At 36.5% G+C, this 16,738-nt stretch overlaps 1 protein-coding gene across 2 annotated transcripts in view; it reads left to right on the top strand.

The window, feature by feature from the left end:
• draxina (dorsal inhibitory axon guidance protein a) overlaps nucleotides 1-16,738 on the top strand; it is a 44,213-nt gene that overhangs the window by 15,236 nt on the left and 12,239 nt on the right. Inside the window, exons 2-3 of one of the 2 annotated variants that reach the window (XM_048173481.1) lie at nucleotides 5,708-6,203; nucleotides 14,940-15,139. In XM_048173481.1, the coding sequence (XP_048029438.1) occupies nucleotides 5,729-6,203; nucleotides 14,940-15,139 (675 nt within the window). In that variant the 5' untranslated portion in view covers nucleotides 5,708-5,728. The remainder of the gene's footprint in view (nucleotides 1-5,707; nucleotides 6,204-14,939; nucleotides 15,140-16,738) is intronic. The other variant, XM_048173480.1, reaches the window with a different exon arrangement.

The raw sequence follows: 16,738 nt of genomic DNA, 5'->3' as shown, positions 1-16,738 counted from the left end.
AACCTTTCGAAAGTTTACATGCACATCAAATTCTATCTATATTTGAGTTGCAGCCATATTTCAAATGCAGTGTTTATATGCATACAGTAATCGGAACATCCTTGTATACATGCTGCTGTACGTAAGAATGCTGAACTACATGTGTGCGCTGTTATTTCCCGGGAGAGTCAAGAAAGCAACTGGTTATACAGTATGCTCAGTGCATCTAAATTAAATGCTGTAATTGACACTTTTTACAATGGGCGAAGTCTGGTTCTGACCACATTCCGCCCGGAAGGCTAATTTGCCAATGGTTCCCTTAAGATTTTCCTATTTGTTTTAAAATGGGGTTTTCCAATTTATGAGTAAAATAAGGTCTTCTAGGTTTTGATATCAAGACTACAGTACTCTATAGAACCTAGTGCCACTCTTTGCAGAAATATTGTCACAGGCACATTTCCAATGAGCCTGTGTTGTTTTTATGCTATGTTTTGTATACATAAATAAATCATTGTATACGTCAAATTTGTGGAGCAATACAGGGTTCTAGTGCCACTGTAGCTCCTACAATAATTAACTTTGGATCAGAGTATTTGTCAGAGAAAGTTTTCCTAAACCCTGCTGTGTGTGCATGCAAGACATTTTTGAATCTGATTGTGAAAGTGAAAAATGCATAATATAAACCATAGCATATCAAACTCTTCTCATTACCCCCAGTTGTACCAGACTCTCATTAAATTCTGCTTTATTTCACTGAGCTTGATTCATTACCTAAATCATAGCACTGAGATACCAATTATAAGGCAATAATGGTGTGAGATGGAGCTGCAATCTAAGTTTTTTCTTCTTAATGTGCTCTCCAGTCGCAAAGGCAATGAAGAGTAATTTTCTCTTCTGATAATTTTACATACATCTTAAGGGCGGCAAAACATTTTTGGAGCTTTTTAAAATATGTACTATTTGGAAGTACAGATTGGGATATTCATTTATTCAGACAGCACAAATTAATAATGGGTGTACTCAAAAATTTTCTCAAAACTTTCACATACAAAGAAATTAGTAGTACTAATTTCTACTAAAAATATAATGTAATGTATTTTGTATATATAATGTAAAATATAATGTAAAATATAATTAAAATGATGCACTCTCACATTTTCAGTCAGAAAAGCTGGCAGACCACTCTAAGTCAATAGGCTGCCATGCATGACATGTACATTAAAGATGCAAAAGATGTTCCAATTATAAAAATGTGAATAGTAGATATTAGGAGTGTGTAGCGACGCCAATATTTGTTTGTATATTTTTATCTGTAACTACCATGGTTGTGTGCCTGTAATGAGCAAAATAAACAGTCTTTTAATAATAATTCCAAGAGGAAACACACAGGAAAATAGAATAACACAACCGCATTATACCAAGATGACACGGAACAATGAACAGAGGAAACTAAGGGTTCAAATACACAGGGATTAATCAATAGAAACTGAAATCGTTGCAGAACTCATGAGTAATTATGGAAACAAACAAGCTAACAGAACTCTACACATTCTGTTCCCTGTTCAGGCAAACCAGAACAGGGAACAGAATGAAAATGAAACCAAAACAGAACTAGAACTTAACGGTAACAATGGCAAAATTATTTGTATCTATATCTATTTGGATAAAATTGGATGGGGGTGCGGTTTTAACCAGAAACTTGTTTTAAATGTAATTCTGTTCCCCTTATAGTTTACATATAGCAAATATGCCTCATATATTGTTTTTTATTATGAATTAAATATCTTCTAATTCAAACAATAATATTAAATGGTAAAGGAAAAAGTTCTTGAATAGAGTACATAGGCATAAAGGTACATAAAATGTATCCTTTTTTAAGGGAAAAATAAGTTGATTTTAAATTTCATGGCATCAACACATCTCAAAAAAGTTGGGACAATGCCATGTTTACCACTGTGTGGCATCCCCTCTTCTTTTTATAACAGTCTGCAAATGTCTGGGGACTGAGGAGACAAGTTGCTCCAGTTTAGGAATAGGAATGTTGTCCCGTTCTTGTCTAATACAGGTTTCTAGTTGCTCAACTGTCTTTGTCACATCTTCCTCTTTATGATGCGCCAAATGTTTTCTATGGGTGAAAGATCTGGACTGCAGGCTGGCCATTTCAGTACCCGGATCCTTCTTCTATGCAGCCATGATGTTGTAATTGATGCAGTATGTGGTCTGGCATTGTCATGTTAGAAAATGCAAGGTCTTCCCTGAAAGAGACGACGTCTGGATGAGAGCATATGTTGTTCTAGAACTTGGATATACCTTTCAGCATTGATGGTCCCTTTCCAGATGTGTAAGCTGCCCATGCCACACGCACTCATGCAACCCCATACCATCAGAGATGCAGGCTTCTGAACTGAGTGCTGATAACAACTTGGGTTGTCCTTGTCCTCTTTAGTCCGGATGACATGGCGTCCCAGTTTTCCAAAAAGAAATTCAAATTTTGATTCGTCTGACCACAGAACAATTTTCCACTTTGCCACAGTCCATTTTAAATGAGCCTTGGCCCAGAGAAAACGCCTGCGCTTCTGGATCATGTTTAGGCAACGGCGAATGGCACGGTGGATTGTGTTCACCGACAACGTTTTCTGTAAGTATTCCTGAGCCCATGTTGTGATTTCCATTACAGTAAATTCCTGTATGTGATGCAGTGCGGTCTAAGGGCCTGAAGATCACGGGCATCCAGTATGGTTTTCCGGCCTTGACCCTTACGCACAGAGATTGTTCCAGATTCTCTGAATCTTTGGATGATATTTTGCACTGTAGATGATGATAACTTTAAACTCTTTGCAATTTTTCTCTGAGAATCTCCTTTCTGATATTGCTCCACTATTTTTCGCCGCAGCATTGGGGGGAATTGGTGATCCTCTGCCCATCTTGACTTCTGAGAGACACTGCCACTCTGAGAGGCTCTTTTTATACCCAATCATGTTGCCAATTGACCTAATAAGTTGCAAATTGGTCCTCCAGCTGTTCCTTATATGTACATTTAACTTTTCCGGCCTCTTATTGCTACCTGTCCCAACTTTTTTGGAATGTGCAGCTCTCATGAAATCCAAAATGAGCCAATATTTGGCATGACATTTCAAAATGTCTCACTTTCAACATTTGATATGTTATCTATATTCTATTGTGAATAAAATATAAGTTTATGAGATTTGTAAATTATTGCATTCCTTTTTTATTCACAATTTGTACAGTGTCCCAACTGTTTTGGAATCGGGTTTGTATTTTACTAACATTAATGACAAGAATATTAGGCTGCTGTCACTTTATGAAGGAATACTGAAAATGCATGTTCACATTTAGTCTAGAACTACAATAACCATTATGTTTACATAGCGCACAACACCTCTGCACTTTATTTCTCTCAACACGGGCACAGGAGAGCTGTGTCAATAAATGTGAAAAAGTAACTTGTGTTACTTATTTGAAAAAGTAACTGAGATTTTGTTGTAAATTAAAAAAGTAATGTGTTACTTTACTAGTTACTTGAAAAAGTAATCTGATTACGTAACTCAAGTTACTTGTAATGTGTTACCCCCAACACTGCTTGAAACCATCATAAGAAAAACCTTACTCTATCATTACAAGCCATCAGAAATATTAAGACATCTTAGATGTAAAGTTAGCATGCTTGTATTAGTATCTCTGGTGCCAGTCTTAAATGCAGGGATAGATGCCTGCTGCTTGAGGCAATGTGAGCAGCTCTCAGGGACAAAAGACAGAGTGAAGGGGCCGGATTTACTGAGGGGAGCATCTGAGGATGAGAGGAGACCTAGGATGATCAAAGTAAGACCCATGTCACTGATTTGCATGGTGAGATGCATGGTGAGAACCTATTCATAAGCTTGACTTTGATATTCCACCTGAGGAAAGATTCTTCTTTTGGATCATCTTTTTCTCGGCCTAGTGGGAATCCAAACATGATATTTAGTCTGGCAAGTTTTCTCAACACATTTAGGTTGCCTTTGAACTCTTGTTTATTTCATGTCAAAGCAAAGCCATTATTTAAATATGTAAGTGTTTGTGGGTGTAATATACGATGCTCTGGTTTGAGATGTCCTGATTTAAACTTCTAGCCAATATGTTAGTCAAAAGTTTTTTCCTCAAGAATTTGTCATATTTTTTCAGTTTTGATGAATTTAAGCTTAAGCTAAGTTATAATAAACATTATTACTGGGGCATATTGGCCATAACACCCAAAACTTGTGTCATGGCTGGATTTTTGTACACATGGTCCAAAATTGAGATGTGCATTGTATTGCATTTGAATGTTGTGAGTGGTCTGTCAGTCTAATTGGATGTTATGAGTAGTCTGTCAGAGTGTCAGCAAAATGATGATTAATCTATTAATTTATTCAATAATGCATTAAAAATGCAATTTATACATACAGTGACTTTAACACCTTTCCCATGATGAGCATGTTTTTAGTTTCTGAAATAATAATATTTTTGTGCCGAACAGAAATTACAACAAATATATATATATATATATATATATATATATATATATATATATATATATATTACCTCCCCTATATATATTACCTCCCCCCCAATAGTTAATGATATTTAGGAATTAATAATTCATGATATGTAAAAAAAATAAAAAATAAAATTTCTGGAAATAACAATTAAAGGTGCCCTAGAATTAAATATTGAATTTATATTGGCATAGTTGAATAACAAGAGTTTAGTACATGGAAAAGACATACACTGAGTTTCAAACTCCATTGTTTCCTCCTTCTTATATAAATCTCATTTGTTTAAAAGACCTCTGAAGAACAGGTGAATCTCAACATAACACCGACTGTTACGTAACAGTCGGGGTGTACGCCCCCAATATTTGCATATGCCAGCCCATGATCAAGCCATTAGACAAGGGCAGAACGTCTGGATGTGCACAGCTGAATCATCAGACTAGGTAAGCAAGCAAGAACAATAGCAAAAAATGGCAGATGGAGCAATAATAACTGACATGATCCATGATAACATGATATATTTAGTGATATTTGTGAATTGTCTTTCTAAATGTTTCGTTAGCATGTTGCTAATGTAATGTTAAATGTGGTTAAAGTTACCATCGTTTATTACTGTATTCACGGAGACAAGAGAGCCGTCGCTATTTTCATTTTTAAACACTTGCAGTCTGTATAATGCATAAACACAACTTCATTCTTTATAAATCTCTCCAACAGTGTGTAATGTTAGCTTTAGCCACGCAGCATAGCCTCAAACTCATTCAGATCAAATGTAATACATCCAAATAAATACTATACATCAAGGTCCGATGTATGCAAGCAGCATGCATGACGAACATCTTGTAAAGATCCATTTTGAGGGTTATATTAGCTGTGTAAACTGTGTTTATGCTGTTCAAGGCAAGCGCGAGCTCCGGGGGAGGGGGAGCACGAGAAATAAAGGGGCCGCAACCTATATATCGGTGCATAGTTAATGATGCCCCAAAATAGGCAGTTAAAAAAATGAATTAAAGAAAATCTATGGGGTATTTTGAGCTGAAACTTCACAGACACATTCAGGGGACACCTTAGACTTATATTACATCTTTTAAAAAGAAGTTCTAGGGCACCTTTAAGATGTGTACACTCACATGTATTTAAAGTGAAAATATATCTATCTGTTTGTTTCTGAGCTGACCTTATCTTGCCCTAACCAGCAGGTGGCACTGTATTTGAAGATGGCAGCTCCAGGCTTGTGTTGTCTCTTTGCCCTGCTCTTTATCACACTGTCCCACACCTCGCACAGCTCTGAGATCCCATCTGAAAAGGCCAAACGGAGTATGACCAGGTCTTCTACCTCCACCACTGACTCCAAGTCAGACCCTGACATGGGACTTCTGGGCGGCAACCAGCGAAGAAAACACTGGTCACGTAAAGACAGGGATAATGCTGGGCTGCTCTCTCGAAGGCCTGTGGACCAACCGGAGGATGATGGGACGAGTCTAGAGGGCCTGAGCCCTGTAAGGCTGGAGATGGGGCCTGGAGACAGTATGAAGGTGGAGGTTCATGATGAAGTCAGAGGTCCTGCTCATATGCGGCGTGGAAATCATCCACCAGAGGGAGAGTTCAATCGTAAAGGCAGGAGACATGGCCACGGGCATCTGGCTGAGCACAGAAAGCAAGGAGGCAAAAGAGACAAAGGCCGAGCTAAAGGTAATAAAGATTTTCTGAACCAGACTTACATAGCCAGATAAGATTTTCCATTCTACAAAGAAAGGTTAAAGGTATTGTTCACAGAAAAATGACAATTCTGTTAACATTTCCTCAGCCGTATATTCCTCCAGACCTGTATGACTGTGGCAGCGATTCCCAAACTTTTTTGTTAGCTGAACCCATTTGACATAAAAATATTTTCTTGAAGAAACCCCTGAGGTTTTAAATGAATATTTATATAATAATTTAACAACACATTTGCATGTTCATGGTTGTTTACACTTGGCTTTTGTCTTTACAAAAAACATCTAAGACCTCTTTTGGTGATAAGATTGCACAGAAAAAAAAAAACAGAACTATTCTGACTAACCAAACAAGATATTTTGAAGAATATGGGTAACTAAACAGTTGATGGGCCATTGGTCCAAAAAGTCATTGGGGCCTATCAACTGTTTGGTTACCCATATTCTTCAAAACATCATCTTTTGTATTCAGCAGAAGAAAGAAATTCATACAGGTTTGGAACAACTTGAGAGTGAATAAATGATGACAGAATTTTTATTTTTTGTGTGAACTATTCTTTTAAATTCTTTACTTTCAAAAATTAAACCTGCAAGCTGCTGGGAGACTTTTAAGTTTGTGTTTAGTTGACAACAGATTAATAAACAAATCATTACAAATCTGATAAAATGTTGAAAATGTGTACTTAAAAATGCTGGCAATCATGTAAATGTAATTTAATTTTAATAGGACATCAGACATGATAGATAAGAGGATAGATAAGACAGAACAAATATAAAGGCTAAACATGTATTTCTTGATTGTGAAAAAAGTGAGAAAGTGGCACAAAAGCACTCATAAACATTCTGGGTGCATGATGATGTGCTTAAAGGTGCAGTACAACACAAGAAACAACACAAGAACAACACAAGAAACAATGCAACTTCTGTGTTTGTTTTCAGGCCTTCCTGCTTAGGTATGTCCAGCGCTGGAAAGATTTTCTAATATTACAGTTTTTCTCAATCGATTTGACACATTTCTCCAAAGTAATGTACCTGCTCTCAAAACAGTTAAAGGATTAGTTCAGTTTCAAATTAAAATTTCCTGATAATTTACTCATCCCCATGTCATCCAAGATGTTCATGTCTTTCTTCCTTCAGTCGAAAAGAAATTAAGGTTTTTGATGAAAACATTCCAGGATTTTTCTCCATATAGTGGACTTCAATGGAGCCCAAACGGTTGAAGGTCAAAATTACTCAATTACAAAGTTTCATTGCAGCTTCAAAATTAGGGGTGGGAATCGAGGGGGGTTCCTCACGATACGATACGATCACGATAAATGGCTCACGATAACGATAACATCGCGATATTGGTCTTAATATGAAAACAAAATGCACGTGAAAAGGTTAAGTGCAGGTTAACGGATAAATCCGATCTTGTACATTTAATAGAATTCACGTCACCGAAAGCAAGAAATATGAGGTGCATTTTATTGACCATCAGTTAATTTCAAAATCAAAGACTGCAATAGGAGAGAGCGGCAACAGCACTGGTATAAGGTCTCATTACTTTTAATGAAGATAATTGTGTGTTATGCGTCTGCGACTTACTTTCACTTTCATATGCGGCAGTTTGCGCGTCAGCTTGCTGAAGAGATCTGCGGCGATGTGTGATGCAGTAGCGTTGTCATATCTGACTCTCACATGTTTCGGTTTTAGTATTTTGGGGAGAAGTAAAATTTACATATGTAGTTTCAACAACCAGATGCATTTAGACTGAGCATAGACAGTTTTGACTGGAATGCGTCCCAGACCATCTCCTGAAGTGGTTTGAGCGATCGGATTTAAATCCGTCTCAAATGCGTATTTAGGCATTTAGGCATTTAGACCTGGTCTTTTCACGATCGGATAGCTATCCGATCAGAGAAAATGCATGAAGTCACCAGGTGCAAACAGACCCTTTGACGTTCTTCAAGCGCTTAGATATACACGGGAGCGTTCGAAAGCAGGCGTCTATCAGAGGATCCCTAATATATGCTTTCAAATGCTCCCGTGTATATCTAAGCGCTCGGTGAAGAACGTCAAAGATGTCTACGACTGTCACATCAATGGTATAAAAGTGCGTCAAGACTTTGAACTTAAACGTGGCTGGGGCATCTATTTTACTCACACTGCTGTCCGCCATCCTGTTAATAACCTCTTTTTCTTAGGCTAGTTAACTTAAGTTCACGTTTCCCTCATTCATGTGTCGAGCGCCGCCTTGAAGTAGGACGCTTTGAGCAAAGAAATCTATATATAGCGCTTTATTTTTTTTTATTAAAATATCGATATTTGGCGCAGCGATTCGATTCTCGTATCGCACAGAGAAGGATGACGATATATCGCCATATCGATATTTTGTCCCACCCCTATTCAAAATGTTCTACACAATCCCAGACGAGGATTAAGGGTCTTATCTAGAGAAACCATCACTCATTTTCTAAAAAAAAAATTAAAAATGTTATGCGTTTTAACAATAAATGCTCATCTTGATCTAACTCGCTTCTTCTTCTTCTTCTCTATTAGAATTCTAGCAGTGTAGACACTGCTAAGTGTATTACTGCCCTCCTCAGGTCAAAGTTTGAACTAATTGTTATATACTTGCACTAGCATATTGTATATGACAATTTAGTTCAAACTTTGACCTGTGGAGAGCAGTAATACACTTAGCAGTGTCTACACTGCTGGAATTCAAATAGAGAAGAAGAAGAGGGCTAGTTCAAGATGAGCATTTATGGTTAAAACGTATACAATTTTTAATTTTTTATTTTTTTAGAAAATGAGCTATGGTCTCTCGAGATAAGACACTTATTTCTCGTCTGAACTAATCCTTTAACACAGTGATCTAAACACACTCTTATAGCCAAACAGTTCAACTTTACTGCAAAAAGGAAAAAAAAGAAAAAAAGAAAAAGATAACTGCATTTTTTTCTAGTAATGCATTTATTAAAAGTAAATACTAACATCAAAACTACAGGTGTATTGTCTATTGATTTTAGAACATTTTCAGCTGTAGATGTACAAATACACTAACGAAAATACAGGTTTATTGTAATGTTTTTCCAACAGGTTTTGTTATATGGGCCATTGAGCAAATAAAGCTTCAAAAAAGATAATTTTAAAACATCTTTTCAAAACTGATGTAATGCATATTTCTTGAGTCATGAACAATCTGTTTAAACAAGTTTCAGTTGTTACATAACATTACAAAGTGTTTTATTTTATTTTTTTTATTTTACTTTTTTTGTCAGGTGGTACAACCAAATATTGGTAAATACAGTATATATCTACCCATACATGAAATTAGCTATTTTTATCAGTATTTTAGAGATATCTACAGTCGGGATCGAAAGTTTGGGAACCCCTTTCAGAATCTGTGAAAATGTGAAAATTTTTAACAAAACAAGAGAGATCATACAAAATGCATGTTATTTTTTGTTTAGTACTGTCCTGAGTAAGATATTTTACATAAAAGATGTTTACATATAGTCCACAAGACAAAAAAATAGCTGAATTTATTAAAATAACCCCGTTCAAAAGTTTGGGAACCCTTGGATCTTAATACTGTGTGTGGTTACCTGATGATCCATGACTGTTTTTATGTTTTGTGATGGTTGTTCATGAGTCTCTTGTTTGTCCTGAGCAGTTAAACTGAGCTCTGTTCTTCAGAAAAATCCTCCAGGTCCTGAAAATTCTTCACTTTTCAAGCATCTTTTGCATATTTGAACCCTTTCCAGCATTGACTGTATGAATTTGAGATCCATCTTTTCACACTGAGGACAACTGAGGGACTCAAACAAAACTATTAAAAAAGGTTTAAACATTCACTGATGCTCCAGAAGGAAACACGATGCATTAAGAGTCAGGGGGTGAAAACTTTTTGAATTTGAAGATCAAGGTAAATTGTACTTAATTTTTCTTCTGGGAAACATGCAAGTATCTTCTGTTGCTTCCGATGGGCAGTACTAAATGAAAAAAAAAAATATTTCAACAAAATAAGAAAAATGTGGACATCTTCATCCTGTTCAAAAGTTTTCACACCCCCCCCCAGATCTTATTGCATCGTGTTTCCTTCTGGAGCATCAATGAACATTTAAACCTTTTTTAATAGTTGAGTTTGAGCCCCTCAATTGTCCTCAACATGAAAAGACGAATCACAAAATCATACAGTAACTGCTGGAAAGGGTTCAAATATGCAAAAGATGCTGGAAAACTGAAGAATTTGCAGGACCTGGAGGATTTTTCTGAGGATTTTTCAGAGCTCAGTTTAACTGCTCAGGACAAACAAGAGACTCATGAACAACCATCACAAAACATAAAAACAGTCATGGATCATCAGGTAACCACACACAGTATTAAGATCCAAGGGTTCCCAAACTTTTGAATGGGGTTATTTTAATAAATTCAGCTATTGTTTTGTCTTGTGGACTATATGTAAACATCTTGTATGTAAAATATCTTACTCAGGACAGTACTAAACAAAAAATAACATGCATTTTGTATGATCTCTCTTGTGTCACAGATTCTGAAAGGGGTTCCCAAACTTTCGATCCCCACTGTATATTCAAACATAACATTACATATGTAATGTTATGTTTGAATAACATATGAATTATATGTTATTATAATTCATATATTACATATGAATTACATAACATAACAAGTATTTTATCTTGAATTTCTTATAAACAAAAATTTATTTGGGGCCTGAATTCAAAATCCCCCATACCCTCAGATAGGGCTCCCCAAGTCCAGGATTCAGAACCACTGAATTAGAGTAATTCTGATTTCATTTGAATGTCCATGTCTTCTTACAATTTCTCCTCTTATTCTTTCCACTACACCAGTGCCCTCCACTGTACTCAGCTCTTCTCCAATCCTTCTTTTTTTACTTCCTCCTCTCTCCTCATATACAGTATGATCTCCTTCTATATGTTCCGCTCTTCCTTTCCTTCTCATTACACCCCTTCCTCTACCCAAACCACCACCTTTACACTTACACCTCTTTATTTTCCCTTTCCCTTGCATATTTTCTTGCTCTATGTATACTTTCCCTTTAATATTTTCTCTATTACATAATGCAATTATGATAAATGTGTAAACAGATAGGAAAACTGCATTTCCTGTGTAGAGTGTATTATTAATCAAGCAGATATCAGTTTGGGGCTAATTGAAAACACACCAAGTGCATTTGATAATATGACAAATTCCAGAGTTTTGTTTGTTTGGACAAATGGTACATAAATGTTTGGGAATTGTGTAAACCCAATAAAAAAAAAAAGCTGTGATAGTTTTTTCCTGATTTATTAAAGTTTTGGTTGGACGTATTAACTATTACGAAAACATTTGAGAACTTTGTGCATAGTATTTTGAGAAAATTATTCACATGATTTGCAATTTGTGTGAAATGAATGAAAACGTACAAACTGTTTAGGACAATTACAAAGTGTTCAGATCACTGTGTTAACTGTTTTGAGAACAGTGATCCAAGTTTGGAGAAATGTGTCAAATCGATTGAGAAAAACTGTAATGCAGGTCCTAAAGCTCTTGCCTGATCACAGCCCTTATTTTTCCAGTAATATTCCTCTGAGCTTTTCTCTTTTGTATTGTCTCTCAGCCATCTGTCTTTCTGAAGTATTTCTTTAAATCTCTCTCAGCTCTCTCTCTCTCCTCTCCCATCATGAGTGGTCATGCCCTACTGTTGATTTGCTACAAGTTTGTTGCAGTGCCTGGTCCGATCAACTTTTATCAGCGTTTTTTAAAAATCGCTTACTGCACCTTTAATGTCATGGGCGAACCTCGCTCCATAATGTAAACAATTAGAGCACAAAGAGAAGAGATAGTGTATGTGCAACACCTAAGGTATTGCATCTATTCAGGATTTTACTAAGCCTTGTTCATCAGGGTTTTAAATTATAGTTATAGCTATGAGTGCGAATGACATGATTTATTCATTCTGCTACTCCATCACTCTCATCTAACAGACACCCAATAGTGACACCATTCAAAATCACCAATCTTTTATGTTCAGATTATGCATTATAATGGGAACATTGTAACATCTTGGAGAAGGTTTTTCATGTGATTGCTGTCATAGCCGAATGCGGCATGATGTTTGAAGATGCTGGTTGGAGAATAAAGTGACTGCTTAAATTTTAATTTATCTTGTTAATGCAATATAGTGCATGAAAACGTGCATTTATAATACTTTTTTGTCCTTCTTTGAGCTTAAAGGGTTAGTTCACCCAAAAATGAAAATTATGTCATTAATGACTCACCCTCATGTTGCTCCAAACCCGTAAAACCTCCGTTCATCTTCGGAACACAGTTTAAGATATTTTAGATTTAGTCCGAGAGCTTTCTGTCCCTCCATTGAAAATGTATGTATGGTATACTGTCCATGTCCAGAAAGGTAATAAAAACATCATCAAAGTAGTCCATGTGACATCAGAGCAGGGTGCGATTTGTGAAAAAAACAGAGAGGGGGGTTTTTTGTTTTGAAAAGTTTTTTTTTTTTAAATAAATTAAAAACCACAGTAGAGCTATATACTATTTTTGGCAGCTGTTACAGAAACATTTTTACAAAAAAATGGGATGCTCCCCCGAAAATGTAGATTTCCCTGGTGTACATATGTGCATTTTAAGGCCAACAAATTGGATAACAATTTAAAACCATGTCAACAAATACATGCATGCACAGTTTTGAGGCAGCTTTAATCGCATGTTTGGTAATTTCATGACTTAACTTACAACAGAACAACGACGGTCATTGCTCGTAGTTTCTTTTGCGCTTTATTTCAGCTATAATAAAGTAATTATGCAGCGCGCGCCGGCGCATTTGCGCATGCAATTCTTGAGTGCGCGCCACTAGCACAGTATAACGGCTGATTGAACAGTCGTGTTCATTTTTCTGAGTTTTACCGACATAGCCTGACAACATCTCATCTGACAACATCTCACTGTTGTTCAACTGAAGCTCTCTCGTAGTCACCTGTACCTTTTCCGCGCTCGTTTGTCTTGGGCCTGGCGCTGAGGCAAAGTCGGAATGCACGTCTGAAAAGTGTCCCGTTGGTTGTGGTCGTAAAGAGACAGTTCTATTTAAACGCAGCGTTTTACTTGGTGATGTTTTAAAAAAAGATTTTTATTTTTGGTTTTATATGCTCTGTTGGTTTGTGGAGTAGCATCACCCAGGAGGGATATTTTTAAAAAAATATGGTATTTTCTTTTTTTAAATAATTCAGCAGAGGCAGGGACACATAGACCAGAAGATACATAGACCCCCTACAAATCGCACCCTGCATCAGAGGGTCAGTTAGAATTTGTTGAAGCATCGAAAATACATTTTGGTCCAAAAATAACAAAAACTACGACTTTATTCAGCATCGTCTTCTCTTCCGGAATCCTTTCCATTGAATTGATTCCATTGAATCCTTTCATCTGTCGGCGTTGGTAATGCGCCTTTACGTCGCCGTGGTTGTTTTTGGCGATTAGGACAAATTATATCATTAATTACTCACTCTCATGTCATTCCACACCCGTAAGAGTTCATCTTCAAAACACAAATTAAGATATTTTTGATAAAATCTGATGGCTTAGTGAGGCCTCCATTGCCAGCAAGATAATTAACACTTTCAGATGCCCAGAAAGCTACTAAAGACTTATTTAAAACAGTTCATGTGGTTCAACCTTAATGTTACGAAGCAACAAGAATCCTTTTTGTGCACCAAAAAACAAAATAATGACTTTATTCAACAATATCTAGTTATAGGCGATTTCAAAACACTGCTTCATGAAGCTTCGAAGCTTTACAAATCTTTTGTTTCGAATCAGTGGTTCAAAGCGTGTATCAAACTGCCAAAGTCACGTGATTTCAGTAATCGAGGCTTCGTTACGTCATAAGTGTTTCAAAATTATAATGGTTCACCACTGGGAGGTGATACTTTGGAAGTTTGAAACATTCTCCGAACCACAACGATTCATAAAGCTTCAACGCTTCATGAAGCAGTGTTTTGAAATGACATGAGGGTGAATAATTAATGACCTAATTTTTGGGTGAACTAACTTGCTGAATAAAAGCATTTTTTTTTTCTTTTTAAAATCTTACTCTAACCAGACTTTTTTGGTAGTGTATCACAGTTTCGACAAAAATATTAAGCAACAAAAACTGTTTTCAACAATTATAAGAATAAGGAATGTTTCTTGAACACCAACTCAGCATATTAGAATGATTTCTGAAGGATCACGTGAGACTGAAGACTCGATGCTGAAAAATTTAGTTTTGCCATCACAGGAATAAATAAATTGTTAGTAACATATTAAAATAATTATATATTAAAATAATCAACATTTATTTTAAATAAAATATTTAATTAATATTACTGTTTTTACAGTATTTTTGATCAAAATGTATCAATCAATAAATGTAGCATAAGAGACTTCTTCAAAAACATAAACAACAACAACAAAAAACAAAACAGAAAAACATAATTATTCCAAACTTTGGACTAGTAGTGTATGTGTACAAAATTCAATATATTTACCAATAAAGCCCTGAGGTGCCCTAAGGGCCCTATATGGAGTAGAGTTGCAATGGGTACTTTTCTGTGTCTATAACCATTTTACGACATTTGCCAGGTCCTATCTGTAAATGCTAATTTTATTAAAAACCAACCATAGTTTCTCTCTCTTTTTCTCTTAGGGGATCTCTATGACCCTGAACCAGAATTAGGCTCCTTGTTGAAGGACACGAATGCATTTGAGGATGGTCTTTACACCTCCCCACCCAATTACGACAATGCTCCACTCACTGAAGCTCCCTCCCATCTCTCCCCCATTTTGGTAACCACAGCAATCAACGAGCATCCCCCAACACTGCACCCAGCCTCCACCAAACCCCAGGTACCCTGGCGAGCAGAAGCGTCCTTGAATACGAAGGTCTTTTGTGATGTTCAGGGTGTTTATTTTTCTAAGATGCTGTTATTCCTTTCATACACATTGAGAATTGCATACAAAATGTCCTGAAGCGTTTTCACGTTGTTTGGGGGGAAGAAAGAGACAGAGCATTTTGCCTGGATTGACTTGAACACCTCACCAGCATCCTTATTTTATTGTTAAAAATACTTTGTTTTGGTACATTTTGAGTCTTTTTTGTTGTTAGATCCCAAAATGAACATCTTCATTTGAACCGTGCATTGTGGCAGATATAGATAGGCCTACTGAAATGCTGTTTGGAGCTAGTAGTGGAGGTACTTGTCATCCTTGTGGTGTGTGGTGCTTCATCACACAGATTTATTTACCTGTGCTTCTGTGCCGTGCTTATTACTGAGTGCCGCCTGGGGCTGGATAGTACACAAGTAAAATTACCCAGCTCGCTTTGCACTAGGGAGGAGGTGGAGGAGGGGAGCTGTCAACAGAGCGAGTGAGGGGTGAGATGTTGCTCGCCCATCCTCCTGCTCCTCTTTCTCACGGCCATCTGTTCTGCTCCATTCTCCTCTCTAGATATCTTTTTACCACTCCCTGTATTTATTTAAATTCCCTTGAGAGGCATCACTAGGCCTGGGTACTGATATTCCTAAAACTAGATTTGCATTTCCTCAAGGAAATACAAATGCTTATAAGGCAGCAAAAACATCATGTTTTTGATAAAATAATCCAGAAAAGAAAAAGAAATCTGGCGAATGGGATACAAAGAGATCAGGGCTTAGCTGACATTAGCATCTAAAGCAGGCGAGACATTTTGATGGCCAATTTCAGCATAAGCTGATGCTGAACAGTCCATGTCAACTGGAGTCACTAGGAGATTTCCAAACTTTAATCTTAAAATGATCATATCTTGAGGAGTCAAGTTTTTCTTAGTCTTTTAAGATAAAAGAGTTCAATGTATTTAACAAAAATGTAAATGCATGACATATAAAACATGATCTAGTTTAAAAAGAATATTTAGAAGCCAAACTACAAAAAGTACTTTCTGACATGATGGTACACATTTACATGTCAGTGCACCCAGTCATGGTGAAGTAATAGAGGTAAGATAGATACTCTTATTCATGTTTATAAACACCAGAAGAACTAACAATAAGAGAAAAATATGGTTACAGCATGGGATTTTCAGAGAGAGAGAGAGAGAGTGAGAGAGAAATCTGAAAATCATGTACGTGAACGTGAAACCTCCAAAAGAACTCAAACCATGTCTTCTTCAGTTTAGTTCACTTTAAAACTATGGCAAGTCCTGCAGGTTTACTTTATCTTCCTATTGTCTAACTCCAAATACTGGCCTTAGTATTTTATTTACCATAAACTGGGCTATACTGGGTTACAAATGGCTGGTAAAGTTGGGCATTCACCAGTTGGTTGGTGGGAAAAAGTTATTTTTTACCCTTATCCCGACATTGTAAGTCAGTGACTAAAGTTTATTAAGCAGTTCAAAGACAGACTTAATTAACTGCAAAAAATGGAGGAGAAGAAAAAATGTAATCAGTATTGTATTGTAAGCACTAT

Source organism: Megalobrama amblycephala, linkage group LG21 (assembly GCF_018812025.1).
Source record: "Megalobrama amblycephala isolate DHTTF-2021 linkage group LG21, ASM1881202v1, whole genome shotgun sequence".
Classification (NCBI taxonomy): domain Eukaryota; kingdom Metazoa; phylum Chordata; class Actinopteri; order Cypriniformes; family Xenocyprididae; genus Megalobrama; species Megalobrama amblycephala.
This window is presented reverse-complemented; position numbering and strand designations above follow the sequence as displayed.